Genomic DNA, 15,042 nt, shown 5'->3' with positions numbered 1-15,042 from the left:
GTTAGATTAATGAAGGTGCTTTATTAAAAGACTTTGTTTCTATGTGCTAGAGTTTTTCTACCTATATTGGTGTAACTCACTGCATAGAGGAAAACTTGCTTGTTTAGGAGGATGCAGTACAAGCTTCAAATATTGTAGATGACTGCATTATCAGAATGAGGCTCAGCTACAGGACCATGTGATTTTAGAGTAAAAACAACGATCTTGATCATTTCTTGATCATTTGATTTCTCAATCAAATTCCATAGTTTGGCTTTGTCTGCAGTTTTACTTCAGTTTCAAAATGACCATGTTTCCTGATTGCTTGCTTTCACGTATTAGTTCCTCTCCTTGTGCTTTTAACTTAAGACTGCTTCCCGCTATTGAATTTACAACTTCATAATCTGATATTTTTTTTGTGAATTTCCTGAAATGCTGCTGGTCTTACTTTCCAGGTGCTATTTTAGCTTTTCTGGTGAAATTCACACCAACATTGACACTTTTTTCAGATGCTTGCCTATATAAAATCTGATCCAGTAGGAATGTATATGTTGACTATTTAGACATCTGGTTTTAGGAATGTGATATGAGAAACTAGGTTATTTTTAAAAGCTATTTTGTTGCTTCCTAACAAGACAGCCTTCAAGCCTCTTTATTCTCTCTCATCTCTCCTGTCTTAAGGCAGCCTGTCTGTTGGAGATCTCGTAATGGTGAATGGATTGCTGTTCCAACTGTCTCTTCCCCTGAACTTCCTGGGAACAGTATACAGAGAGACAAGACAAGCACTTATAGATATGAATACACTGTTCACGCTTCTCAGTGTAGATACCAAAATCAAAGTAAGTAGTAGCTTATTTTCCTTCAAAGCATGGTGTTACTTAATAGAGGTGTTCCCTAGCAGTGCTATTACTTCACCATGTTTACCTTCCAGGTGTAGTTTCTGTTCAAGAAAGATGTTGTAGAAGGATGTTGTGCTGCATCTTCTTTAGGTGCAATTAGTGCAATAGCAGCTGCTTTTTTTTCTTGCAGAACCTTTTAGTGACAGCGAAAGTTGCTTCATGGAAGCTGTGTTTGTATGGAGATTTTTTTTTATTTAAGTATCAATGCATTGTGCTTTTATTTGTAATTAATGATGCAGAATTTATTACTGCAGAAGAAGTTGTGAAGCAGAGTGTTTACAACAGAAATTTTTACCTTCTTTGAGGAGAAGGAGGAACAACCCAATATTACTTGTGTGGCTGATTATAATTATTTTCAACATATCCAAGCTAGAGTGTCTATTTGCCGTTTTCTGAGCTAGGAAATGGACTGTTTAGCTTGTTGAACTGCTTGAGTTACTTTCTGGGCAGCATGTAAAGTGGCACTCTTCTTTTAATAGGACAAAGAACTGGCTCCACCCCTGCAGATCACACCACAGACTGCTGCCATCGCCTTTGATAATGTGCATTTTGAATACCTTGAGGGGCAGAAAGTCCTTGCTGGCGTGTCTTTTGAAGTCCCTGCAGGAAAGAAAGTGGCCATTGTAGGAGGTAGTGGGTCAGGGTGGGTAAATGGACTAAATCCAAAATTCTGCATCATTGATTGGCGTTTTTTAGATGTTTGTTCTTGTTTTGATTATTATTCTTGTTTGTGACATCACTGTTTGGAGATAGTAAAAGATGAACCAGGAATGTAACACTAGCTTCAATCCTTTTCAATTTCAGGAAAAGCACAATTGTGAGGTTATTGTTTCGTTTCTATGAACCTCAGAAAGGAAACATTTATGTTGCTGGCCAGAACATACAGGATGTCAGTTTGGAAAGTCTGAGAAAGGCAATAGGAGTTGTACCTCAGGTATAACATGTTTCATTCTCCCCACATAATCTGCAGTAATGGTAACTCTCAGAATGTCTGAATTCAGTGGTGGTGCCTATTTCCTTTGAAAGTCACTCCTTTTTTTTTCTGGAAATATTACGAAGTTTTTGTGTGTGTCGTTACACGGACCCAATTTCTCAAACGTGTTTAAGCCTCTTAAAGCTGGGCACAGATTGTCATGAACTGATGTGCTTCTATACTTGATTACCACCTATGATGAGTTAGCAGAGTGGTGAAAGTATGCATGATATACTTAAGACACAATGAAATGTGCCCATTTTGGGGAAATGAAATTTCCTCTAATGCTTTTACCTTTGGGCTTTGTGGAAGAATGCAAACTACTCTGTATTTATTTCTTTTGTGGACTAGGGACAGGTTTTTTGTTCAGTTTCTTGTTTCAAATGCTCTTTCCATGAATGCAGGATGCTGTTCTGTTCCATAACACCATCTATTACAACCTGCTGTATGGTAATATTAGCGCAACACCAGAAGAGGTGTACGCTGTGGCAAAGTTGGCAGGAATCCATGATGCTATTCTTCGAATGCCTAATGGTTACAACACCCAAGTTGGTGAACGAGGCCTCAAGCTCTCAGGTAGGTCCTTAAGTACACATGCTCATTTGTACCCCTTCTGCTACCTCCAAGTTCAATGCATAATTTATTCCTCAGGCTTGCTTTTAGCTCATTTACATTATAATATAAATGCAGGGCTAAGTATTGATACAAAAATCCAAAGTTTGGACAACTGTAGTCTTAAAGATACTTGAGGGAATGCGTTTTCAGGAGATAGTTTTAAATTAATATCTAAGCATGTAGATGTATCTAAATAAAAATGATTTTTCCTGTAATGTGTTTGGGTAGTGGAATGTGTGTGAATAGAATTGGGAGCTTTGTGTGCTTGGCATGTAGGAGACCTTCCAAATTTGAGTTTTTAAATCTAAACTCATAGCAGCTGACAGCGAGATACTTATCTTTGCAGTTGATAGTAAGTAATGCTGTGGGATATACTGCTGTTGCAGCATAGTTGTTTTAGAGCTTATTCATAACAAAAGGGCAATTATATCTTACTATTTTTAAGAAACAATGCAAAAATGGTGTCTATGTATTTGTAAGCCATGGATTTATGTAACACCGCCTTGGTGCTGAAGTGTAGGCTGTCAGCATTCCTCCATAGTTGGGTATGTACCGTGTAAAGTGGTGTAACTGGCCTACCCAAGAAAGCAGCATCACAGCATTAGGCAGGTTTTGCTAGGCATGCTAGCTGTGCTTTGGCTGCTCTTACACAATTTCAGTTTACTTCTTCTCTCCAGGCATCTGTAATATTACAATTACATACCCGTTGTTTTTTTTTTTTTTTAGGGAAGATGATGCAGGAAAGCAAACGTTCTTCCTGTGGCAGAGTTAAGGGAATGATAATCTAAGATGAGGGATCACATGGAAGCTGGGGAATGTCTAAATCACATCCCCTGTTCTTCTGTTTTTTATTGTAGGACATAGGATTATAAATGTATGGAGTTGAAGTATAACTCTTCTAGGTAGCAGCAAGATTCCAATAAAATGCTTTCAGTTCAAATTTCTTAAGTTGTAGCTGCTTTGAGAGAAAGCCAGTAACGATGTCCATCACACAAATGTAACAGGAAATGCACATAGAATAAAACAAAATCAAAATTGTTTATGTTGAAGGGTATGTGATTATTATTATGCCATTATTACCTGACATTGTTGTTATTTATTATCATCATCAGTAAGTCTTTATCCTCGTATGGCTCTTAAAGTTTTTAATAGATAAATGATGCAAGATAAAATGGGATAATCATTTTTGTGAGGCTTCCCCATTGAATTCACTGATGGGTTTTGTTTCCCCTCCTTGGTGGGTATTATGGGAAGTATAAGATGCAGTTGCGAACTTCATTAAAGCCACCTCCTGTTGCCTCGTTTTGAGAAAGCAAAGCACTGTATGTTTTTGCTTATAATTGCTGGCCAATGTGAGTAGTGCTGGGGCAATTTTTCACTTGTTTATTTTTTTAATACAACAAACTTAAAGTTGTTAAGATAAATGGGAGCTCAATTAGAATGTTTGGAAGGATTTTGATAAGTGCTGAACTGTGTGCAGAGAGTAGCAATGAAGAGACTTCAGCATGTACTGCCTGGGGAGACCCCCTATCACTGTGGTGGCATGTAGGACATGGCTTTCTAAATAACTCCTCCTCAATACAAGGCCTTGTTTATAGCGAGCTTGTAAGCCTGCGTGGCAAAGCTGGTTTGTTTTCTTCCACCCTGTCTCCATGTACAAGACTCTGCTGGTCAGTAGGCTGAAGAATGGGTCAACTGTTTTTATCTCCATGTAGGATGGAGCAGTGGAGGGCAGAGTCTGTTCTGTTGGGAATGAGGTATGGCCCTACAGGGGAGATGGGTCTGTCCCAATGAGTTGGGAAATGTCAAAGTTTTAGGTTGGATGTTAGGAGAAACTTCTTTACCGAAAGGGTTGTGAGGCATTGAGATGGGCTGCCCAGGGAAGTGGTGGAGTCACCATCCCTGGAGGTCTTCAAAAGACATTTAGATGACTAGATCACTAGAGCTTAGTGATGTGGTTTAGTGGAGGACTGGTTAGTGTTAGGTCAGAGGTTGGACTTGGTGATCTTGGAGGTCTCTTCCAACCTAGATGATTCTGTGAAAGTACTGAGGTTGTTTGGAGACAACACTGGACCTTTGGAGAGTGTTGGACTGGTGGGAGTCCAGGAATGCAGCACATTCAGGCAGACGCTGCCTGTGGCAAGACAGCAAGCTGTGTGGTTTTTCTTACTATGCAGCTGCTGAAATCCTGGACTCTTTCAAACAGGATCAGGGGTTATGTTCTGTACCCAGAATGTACGTGCAGGAGGAAGCACGGGCATTTGTGAAAGGGAAATGCAGAGAGGAACGTTAGAAGGAGAACAAAATGTGAAGCACAAACCTGGGTGAGTGAGTGGAAGATAAAATAGGGACAGACTGCACTGCAGAGGGCAATGATAATGATGAAAGGTTTCTCTCGTGGTGTCCGTCTCCCAAAAGTAGTGATTTCTAGAAAGAATTTGGCCAGCAATAGGTTTGGAACGTCTTGTGGTTTACCTTGAAGTAGTAGTTTGGGCTTTTTCAAGTAGAATGTGTTGCAGTGTTTTTTTTATAATAGATGTGTAATAGACAGAGCCACAACAACCTCGAGCCCTGACTTTGTGAACAAAACAATTAAAATGCTGCAGTCCTGAGTGTGAATGGGGAAGAACACGTAACAAGTCCGTATGCTACAGATGTAAGGAAAGACCTTGGATTTTATCATTGTATGTCTTTCAAACATGGATATTGACAAGCTGTGAGTTTTGAACATGCTTTGAAGGAGAGAGCATATTAAAATCGACTGAGTAAATTGTGCAATTCTAATTGCTGCTGAGTTCTGCCAAAGACAGTTTAAAACTTGAGCTGCGTGATTATTATCAGCCTTTTAAATGGTTTATTAAAGCATGTTCTCTCCTGATAGGTGTGGAACATTAACAGGAATGTAATGATGTTAAATGGAATGTTTCACAGTCTTGAATGAAACAAGAGGGGACAAGTGCATGAATGTGAAATGTTTGTATTGCATACCAAATGTTTATCAGATTTTAACTTCTGAAATGCACCTGTTTTCCTGTCTGTTAAAGTTGTCCTGAGTTATTCTTGGGTAAGTGTCTGTAAGAATTGTGAAGGAAAGAAACTAGTCTGAAACTTGCTTACCTCAAAAACCAACAGGCAGTACATTGCATAAGGAAGGTGGTTTTCAGTGCTGTATTCATTGTATTCATAAATGAAATCTGTTTGTTAAAGCTGTTAGGTATGGACACTTTTAATCTGGGCCAGAGAGGAATGAAAAGTAAAATGAACTTCAAGGAGAGATGTGAAAGAAAAAACACATGCAAGGTGCATGAAGTAGAATACAGCAGGCAGGGACAGAGGACTTACGTGTGTTCAGTTACTGCACAGGGCATAGCTTAGAGCAGGCAAATGAGTTCATAGTTGGAGTCATGTGGGGTAAGTTACTGTATATTGTCATCCTCGGCTATGTGAATGAGGCTCTTGCCTTGTAGCGGGTATGAAACAGTTTTCCGTCCCTTTCTAAAAAACTAATCAATCTTGAATCACTTTGGATTTACCAAGGAGCAGGAACTTGATCTTTATTAAGAAAAAATTATAAACAAAACAAAAGTCTTGTCCGCTGCTAAATTTAGAATATTCTGGAGGTCATGATTGTAACTTCGTTTTTTTTCCTCTTCCTTCCCTCACCCCTCTCTATTTAGGAGGAGAAAAGCAAAGAGTTGCAATTGCTAGAGCAATGTTAAAGGAGCCACTTATTTTTCTCTATGATGAAGCCACATCTTCTTTAGATTCGATTACGGAAGAGGTAAATTGAGATAAAGAAATATAAAACTTAAGTGGTGTAATGATGTCTGGTTATGATGCTTTTTCCTTGTGTTTTTATTTTATTTTTTCCTCCTGGAAACAATTCTGTTATTTTTGCCAGATGGCTATTGTATGTTTTGCTGGGATTGTTAAGAGATCCTATGGTTAATTTCTTTTTCTAAAGGCCAGACCAGAGATGTCTCTGTCCACCTTGAGACATGGTGAAGAACAGCAGCTCTGTCTCTGGGTGTATCTTCTGTTTTATGCTCTGGATGTTCTGTTTGCCATACAATGTTCTTCTCTGATACCATTGTAAATTCTTGATGTGGCCAGGGGAGTGAAGCTTTCCAGTCCACTTTAAAGTATGTTTAGATAACATCTAGCATTCATTTAAAATGTATTAAATAACTGTGAGATAACGCAGAGCAGAAAAACTCCCGTTCATCGTGCAGTATCTTTCTGAGATGCAAATCAGGTGGGCGTAACCTGCAGTGCTGGTATTAATTTGTATTCATTTCACAGGAAGGGCTCCGAAACATCAGAGTGTTGTGACATAGATGTCATGACACTACCACAGTAACTGCATCAGGCTTCATAACTATGTCTTTGCTTAAACACAAAACTCTCAGCACCAGCAGTAATTTCACAAACTAATGTCATCAAAAACGAGAGCTGGAGCTGTGTTTATGTTCACTTATGCAGATTATTGAGTGAATTTATTGACCTGTAATCACTAAATTGCTTTCATTTTCCAGGTATAAAGAAATCAGAGTACAAACAGTACACCTATATAGTACCTCATTCAAATATAGTACAGCTTCCTCATTGGACCAGAAACGTTCATAACACACGCACTATTCTGCAGAATGCTTCTTGATTCTTTCTCTCTTTCATTTTGCTGTGTTTATGGCAAGAATCATAAACAAAGCAGAAAGCTTCACACTTTTTTGCACTTTAAAGACAGCAAATGAAAATGAAACATTTCCACAAAAGTCTGTCAGGTAATTGGAATGTTTTCTGACAAAGACAAGCATTTTGCAGGAAAATGAAGTGGGCACTTCAGTTACTGTAGTAAGGGCACCAACTCCCAATTTTTGCTGCTTGCAACTGAGTACAGTTTGGGAAAGTGGCAAAGTGCTCACAAAGGAAGCAGCAGATGGATCAATCCCAGGATTGCTTAACTTTGTGTTCCATGTTGGCATGGTATTGAGAGTTTTTTTTCTTTAGCTTTCATTGATTGGAAAATCATTTTTATCTTCTGTCTTTACTGTTGTTTATCTTGCTTTTGTAACGTGGCTACACAGGTGGAGGTTTTTCCTGAAATCAAGTAACACTTCATCCCTTGGGATATCTGCATTTTTCTATGAATGAAAGCTTTATTTTCCATCCTGCTCCCCTGTTTGAGGACTTTCAAAGCCCTCGTATTTCATGCTTGGGCTGCTTCTGTTTCTTGTAGACGTATCTGTTTCTTATTGTGAAAGTATAGCAGTATGAGAGAGATTTCTCAACACTCATTTCCAATAATTTGCATATCTCCAGACAGCCTTTTATTTCTTCCATACGACCTAGAAGTGTTTAAGAGCATGTCTGTGTTTTAATCTTACAGAATATTCTCAGTGCTATGAGGGACATGGTGAAACACCGAACATCAGTTTTCATTGCCCACAGGTTGTCGACAGTAGTTGATGCAGATGAAATCATTGTGCTGGATCAGGTGAGGCGATCGCCCTGTGAAGCGTAGCTTCTACATTATCTGTGTTCATTTTAGAGTCTGTGCCCATTCTGAAATATTAACACCCCTGCCAAGCTACTAAAAGCTCTTCCTGTAGAGATGAACTATGTTAGAAAAACCCAGCCCAAGCTTTGCTTTCTGTAGGTCTTTGCAACTAACTGTTTATCAGTTGTAGAAACTTGCATGTCCAACTCTTGTATGTTGTGTGTATTTTTGCTTCATTTGAATAGTACATTTAATTACAGGTGTTTATAAGGATTATGACAAATTTTGCTTGTTGCTCTGGGACTGGCAGAACATTGCATGTTTCTAATCTGATTTACTACATGTTCCTGTCAGCTTGGCTTTGTAATGTGTTCCTCCAGTTTATGCTTCATTCTCATTACTCATTGAGTGTCTGTTTTTCAAAAACATCCATAGTTTTTTCTTTCAATGATGAGAGAGTCCAGCATATTCTGTTTCCATGCAGATAAAACTGTTGTAGGACTGTTCAATCTCATAGTTATAAGTCTCAACACCGTTTTCTTTGTACCTGTAGAAAATTTGCAATTACTCCCTTCCTGTATACTTCCCTTCTAAGAAAAGAGAAAAGTTTATAATGTATGTTTTACTAATATCACAATTCTGCCCTCATATTCAGTTTGTCCTAAGTCTGTTTTCTTCTGTTACCCATAACTGGGTGTAGATTTAAAACAAGTATCCTTATTGTAACTTCATAGTTACTCTTCCTGTTTGCTTATGCTGAAAATGAAGTGTTCTACTCTACTGATAAGAGATGTCAAATTTAACTCTGCGTTCATTTATTTCAGGTACTCTGTGTATACTTGTGACCTTAGGTGTATCTAGTGACCAAAAATGTGCATATCTAAAAGAAATTATTCTTGCAGTATGGAAAATGATTTCACAGAAAATTATAATATCTTATGAAACAATGACATTCCTGATTGCCTTCGCTGTACAAATTTCAGCTTCATATCAATCTCAAATTGAAGTGCTGGAGAACATTCACTTTGCAGCTCTTTTTCATTTGCTTTTGTTCTACTTGTTTTTTTTTGGCTATCGCTGAAAAATCATTTTCTAAGGTGTATCCTTTATGTCACTGCATGTTACAGCATCTTGCAAGTGTTTTTTACCGTGTTATAAAGCAATCTGTGACTTTTTTTTGTTTCGATGCAAGTTTTTCACAGCTTACGAAAAGTGTGTTTTGTGTTATAGTGTAACTTGAATTGAAAATAAAAGCACAACCCAAAACTGTAAAACAGCTAGGGTGCTCACTTTCATGAATGATTTTAGTGTAAGAGAGAAAGTGGATCAGTAAGGCAGCACGGTGCAGCACTTCCTAGCAGATGACTGTTTTGCGAGGTATCCTTGACGTTTGCTTAGCAGAAAGTTGCCTCTTATCCCAGCTTGACTGATGAGTGCTGTGTTAGCAACCAGCTAAATGAGGTGACCAGATGATTGTGGCTCTTTTTGCTTAGCAGTGGAAATATGGCACAATTTCAGCATCTTTTCAGCCTAGATAAAATCTGAATAATTCTTATGTAAACAAACACTGCAGCATTAAGATCAATATCATTAATAAAGCTGAACAGAGAAGTTAAATTTCTGGTGATTGTTCAAGAGCTATTAAAAAAAAAAAGTCATCAGTCAAAAGCTTAGTCTCCACTACAGTGAACTCTCCAAATTAACCACTTAGTTTTTAAATAAATTCTGCAGTTAATGTTGGTCAAGTGTATATTTGTTCATATTCCACCAGCACGACTAGTAATAAAAGTGACAAGACCCAATTTTGTTTCCCAGCATGTTCATCAGCAGCTGTCACAAGGAGGTAGATTTAATTGTAAATCAGAATTTGGAACTAATACAAAATCCATGTAGCTGTCTTTTCCCAAAAGAAAGAATAGCTGGAGAACGAATACATTATTTTAATTTGAAGTCAGCAAATGCAAATGTATCTCTCAAATTAAAAAGATGAGTGAGTCAGGTTTTTTGAACAGTAGTGCTGTTTCACTGTCTGTAGGATTTGAGTTCTCCTCCCCAACTCTTCCTTCCCATTTCCACCATGATAGTCAATAAAGCAGCTTTGCCCTTCAAAACAAAGAGCACAGGTGAACTAACTGCTGGCTCAGTTTTCATGATGAACAATGATAGAAGTCACCGAGCACCCATCTAGAAGCACAATTTACATTAGCTGTTTTTAGGATTTTATTTTAAATGCATTTTCTTTATCTAGTACAAATCCCTCTTTGCGTGCTCTTTTAGCTTCTCAATGTAGCTTAAGTATATTTCTTACCAAGCAGAGGCAAATATGTGTCTGGTTTGGTATATTCATGTGACTTTTGTGGTAGCAATTTAGCACGTTGCTCCTCTTAGGGTTCTGTGTTTATTTTAAATAGCACTTCCAGTTTAGGTAGTAAACTTTTCCATGTTGATGAGCTTTAAATTTTATCCAGGTGGACACAAGGCATCTATGCTCTTGTTTACTTATGTTTTAGAAGAATACAGCTCCTTGTTTTGCAACATAACATGCAATTCAGTGCACAACATATTCAGCTTTCCATTGCTGTCCCAAGCTTCTCCTAACTAAGAATTGTTGTAATCCATACTGTGAAATTTTGCCCCATGTGTTGGCAGCATTTATATTCCTAAAGCTCTGGTGATACTGCTTACTGACTAAACTTCCCTTCTTTTACAGGGTAAAGTTGTGGAACGTGGTAGACATGCAGAACTTCTTGCAAGTCCTAGCAATCTCTATTATGAAATGTGGCACACGCAGAGCAGCAAAGTACTGAATAGTCATAATGATCCAAACTGGGGAGAGAAAAGTAATCAGCTGTCCAAAGAGGAGGAAAGGAAGAAGCTACAAGAAGAAATTATCAATAGTGTGAAAGGCTGTGGAAACTGTTCGTGCTAAGTATGATCCTGGATTAATCTCATAGCAGGTTCCAATACACACAAGGTTACAGTGAAGCACAGCTCTTGTTTTTTTTTTTTTTTTTTTAAGTCAACATTCAGAAACTTCCTGGGTCTTGCAGTTTTGCAGTTTTACAGTTTCTCAGAGGGACATAATTTCAACCAAAGGAGTTTTAATTCTACATCTTTGCAAATCTCCAGTATTCAGTGGCAATCTGCAAGAGCTGAGTTTTTTTTTCAAAAACTTTAAACTTACTTCTCAAGTAAGAGTGTACTTTATGGCAATTTTTAGGCATTGGTAAATTCTCTTGGTAGTTGCTTTGAGATGGATTATTAAATTGTAAACAGACTTGTCCTTGATTTAGATTTTCTCATCATTATTGATTGATAAATGTCATGTTTTAATTGTAATTAGGCTAATTTGAGCTCAGTTGCTAGTGAGGAAGATGCAATTTAAATTCTGGAGTGGTGTTCTGGTTTAAAATTTTCTTCTATGTGAAGAAAAGCTTCAACAAAATATCTAGTAGTAAGCTAAGTATTGGAATAATCCACCTCGCTCTTACAAAACACCTCTCATAACAGACTATCTGGAAATGTATTGGTATTCTTTTAAAAAGAACATACGATATTTTTAAGAGCTGGCAAAAACCTGGAATTGAAAAAATTTGGTACAACTTTACAGAAAATTTACAGAAAACATACGAAACATTGCATGCATATACTAAGAATCTGAAGCTTTTCCTTAATTTAAAAAAGTCCAAGTTCAGGATTCCTTATCTTCAACATCTGTTATAGTAGTCAAAGCAGAATGCAGTCACTTCTTTCTGTTTCAGTGATGGTCTTAGGGAGCAATTAAGATTCAATAAAAACTTCCATGAATTTCTATTATGTCATTAATGTGTGAGAAAATGACCTGGATAATATTGAAAGTGCAGCTGCAAGAATCTCCGGATTTCAATAGTCAAAATGTCTTCAGTGCCCAGAAACCTCAATCTTTGTGATTTGCAAGACACAATGGGATTGTATTTTTTTAGGCCTTATCTCTTCAAGGAGATTTACCATATCTATTTATCACTAGTTACTCTGGTATAATTCCCCATTTTGGAATTAAAAAATAAAAATAAAAAATCTTGGATGTTGACAAGCAACTGTTTTGGTTTTTTGTTTTTTTTTTTTTTTCTGGGAAATTATACCAGTATAATTACACCCCTATAATTACACTAGTAAATCAGGTGCAAAATTTCTTAGATTGGGCACTAGCAAAGCACTGAATTTGGTGCTTCTGGAAACTTATTTCTAAATAGCATTTGTTCTTTTGTTATACTCTTCTCTGCAATAAAATATAGGAACAGTAAAGTAAAGGAACTAAAACCTTTATATTTTTTGCTAGTCACTCATTTTCTCTCTATGACAGGTTTTTCCCCCCACCATTGTAATTAATCCCCAGTTAAAAATTACTTGAAAATTGTATCAAATGCAAGGACTTCTATTTTCATCCTCTGAGTCCACAAGCCTTGCTAATGTAGTGACAGTTCAGAATTCCTTTAGCTTACAATCTTCCTTTTCTTTTTACTAATTAATTCTTTTTTAGTTTCTAACAGCAGTATTGTTGATTATAAAGGTGCAGTTATCTCTGAACTGCCAGAAACAGTTAGCAAAAGGTTGATGCAAGTGTTGAGATGTCTCCCTTTCCTATATTGCAGCTAATAAAAAATAAAAATAGAATAAAAAAAACACACGCACAAAGAAAACATGTCGTCTCTCTCTGATCTCCCTCCACACCTCAAGAGCTAGTCTTTGGAATTAAATATTTTTACTGCTGCTTCATACAGTGGATAATGTAGAAAGGCTGTAAGTAGTATTTCAATTAAGAACATTATTTTTCCCCTTTGGCACAAGCTTTAGAAATGTCACAAGTCTGAAAAATAGAGAAAAAGTTTTGTTTTTTTTTCTTGATGAACAATTTCCCATATTGCAGGGCTTAGACATCCTACTAATTGTCTGAAGTTGATGCAGAAGCTAGCATTATCTTCTAAACAGTCTGAACCCAAAAGTCATTTTAATGCCACGCTTGATTGTGAAGGTAAGTTTTCAGGTTAACAAATGATTATACAAAGCTGATGTCTTTATTCACTGCGGATGGATTCTGCAAATGCCCCAAGAGTCTTGAGTATTACAGGTTTGGGTCAAAGACTGTTTTCAGATGGTAAATACGAGAAGTGGTCAAAGTTTAAACCTGTAGAAGGTTTGGTGTAGCTGTAAGGCCATTACCTGTCTCTGCCATCATTTTTGGTGCCAACCCACATGCTGAAGCTGTGAGCAAACTGGATGACTGCTATTAATCTTTCACAAAGACATTTCCTAAAAAAAAAAAAAAAAAAGGAGGGTAGTCACACAGAGTATTTGTTTTAAAGAGTTAAGGTGAGGTTTTGGAGATGTCTAATAACTTGCTGTGTTGTGGAGCTTCTAGATAAACACTGGCTGCTTTGTTGCTTTATCTGAGTGAATGGTTTTTGTGCTTGTCCATCTGCTTCTTAGGCACAGGTTACAAAAATACATTTTCCCATTAAAAATTTAGCAGCGGCACACAAGAAATGGAAAACCAAAAAAGGTTAATGATAGCAAAAGTTCCCCCAGTTACCTGTGTGATTTAAATGGTGAAACGCTTCCTGTAAAAGCAGAACAAGGCAATGCATAGCTGAAGAGTTGTAAATAAGCAAATGAGGCTCCTCTGCTGTCAGCAGCCTCACACAATTCTGTTGAATGGCTGCAGTGATAAAATACTGAGCGATGTGTTTAGCTTGTGAGCAGGCATCTTGGAGAAGTAGTAGCAATGCTTGGTGATTCTTGTGTCTGCTAGAAGGTAAAACTTTTTTTGTCTCAGACTTTTTGTTGTTTGTTTTGGGGTTTTTATGTACTGTGACTCCAAAAGGTCACCATTTTCAGCAGACATTTAAAACACAATGATGGGAGAGTCATGTCTTTGAGGGCTTGGTCACTGTAGTACATCAAGTCTTAAGATGGTATGTATGGCATCTCTTTATAAAGCCTTACAATTTTAGAGGAAAATGCTATATTTTGAACTCATTCTAATAACCTCAGTGAATTTTAGTAATTCTGCTTCTCTGTAGTCTGGAACACCACTTATTCTAAACAACAGCTTTTCATATTCTGGAAATTTCCCTGGACTTTTAGCTGGTCAATTTTCAAAAGTCAAACCATCTAGTACCATTATAAAACCTGTTCGCGTTTTTAGAGTGGAAAAAGCCATTCACTTTTTTTCTGTTTTATTTATAAAGGAGATGTATTTGTGAAAAATAGACATAAAAACGTGGCCGCTTCTTGCAGTATATAGTCAACTGTAACCTTAGAGAACTTAGTTTTAATTCCTATGCAAGATCTTTTAAGCATAGGAAACAACACGTTTTGCCTATCGTAACCTCTAGGTTAGCAAACTGCTTAGTTGGTGGAGAGGTTGATGGTGTTTTGGTTGTTACAAACGGAAGTTTATAACTTGTTACTTGCAGATGACCCCTCAGTTTATTCTCAGCAGTGCTGTTATATAGATTAGTAGTTACCTAAATCTCTTAAAATTAAGGTTTTAAATTATGTGCAAACTTCTTTTCAGAATGGAAATGTAAAATATACATTGTACAGTAAGCTGATAATGTTCAAGAACAACAAGAGATAGCTTAAGATCATATTGTGTAAACAGCTTGATGGAAGACTTCTTACCCTGACTCCTCTTGTTCATCTGTGTACAGATAATTATTACTAAATAAAGGATTTATCTTTGTGAATAGATACGGGTGTCCTGTTAAAATGATTTTAATAACAGCTAAGGGAGTATGGCTTCTCCACCTAGCAAGGGGAGCTCTGAATTGACTTTTCTAGCAAAAGCAATTGTTTGCAATGTTTGGGAATGACACTGAAATCCCTAACAAATTACAGGGCTGTGGGTTAGCATAAGGCAACCAAATTCCAGATGATCAATTAGAAAGGTAAGTTTGTGTAGTGCACACAGATTCTCTTCCCATCAAATTCTGTCTCTTTAAATTTCAGTGTACTGAGCTGCAAAGCCATATGAAGAGCACTCACGTTAGACGCATCATGCTGATGAGAACGAAAATCTGTTGTTAAAAAGCTTGACT

At 37.2% G+C, this 15,042-nt stretch overlaps 1 protein-coding gene across 1 annotated transcript in view; it reads left to right on the top strand.

Annotated features, from left to right (window-relative positions):
* Positions 1-14,695, top strand: part of ABCB7 (ATP binding cassette subfamily B member 7) — a 42,772-nt gene extending 28,077 nt beyond the window's left edge. The window contains exons 10-16 of the mRNA XM_084534440.1: positions 661-818; positions 1,358-1,521; positions 1,683-1,812; positions 2,256-2,427; positions 6,144-6,247; positions 7,853-7,960; positions 10,674-14,695. Coding sequence (XP_084390566.1) covers positions 661-818; positions 1,358-1,521; positions 1,683-1,812; positions 2,256-2,427; positions 6,144-6,247; positions 7,853-7,960; positions 10,674-10,892 — 1,055 coding nt within the window. The 3' untranslated portion in view covers positions 10,893-14,695. The remainder of the gene's footprint in view (positions 1-660; positions 819-1,357; positions 1,522-1,682; positions 1,813-2,255; positions 2,428-6,143; positions 6,248-7,852; positions 7,961-10,673) is intronic.
* Positions 14,696-15,042: the final 347 nt, after the last annotated feature.

The sequence above is a fragment of the Aythya ferina genome, assembly GCF_964211825.1.
Source record: "Aythya ferina genome assembly, chromosome: 13".
Lineage (NCBI taxonomy): Eukaryota > Metazoa > Chordata > Aves > Anseriformes > Anatidae > Aythya > Aythya ferina.
Note: the sequence above shows the minus strand (reverse complement) of the source record. Positions and strands in the feature narration are given on the sequence as shown.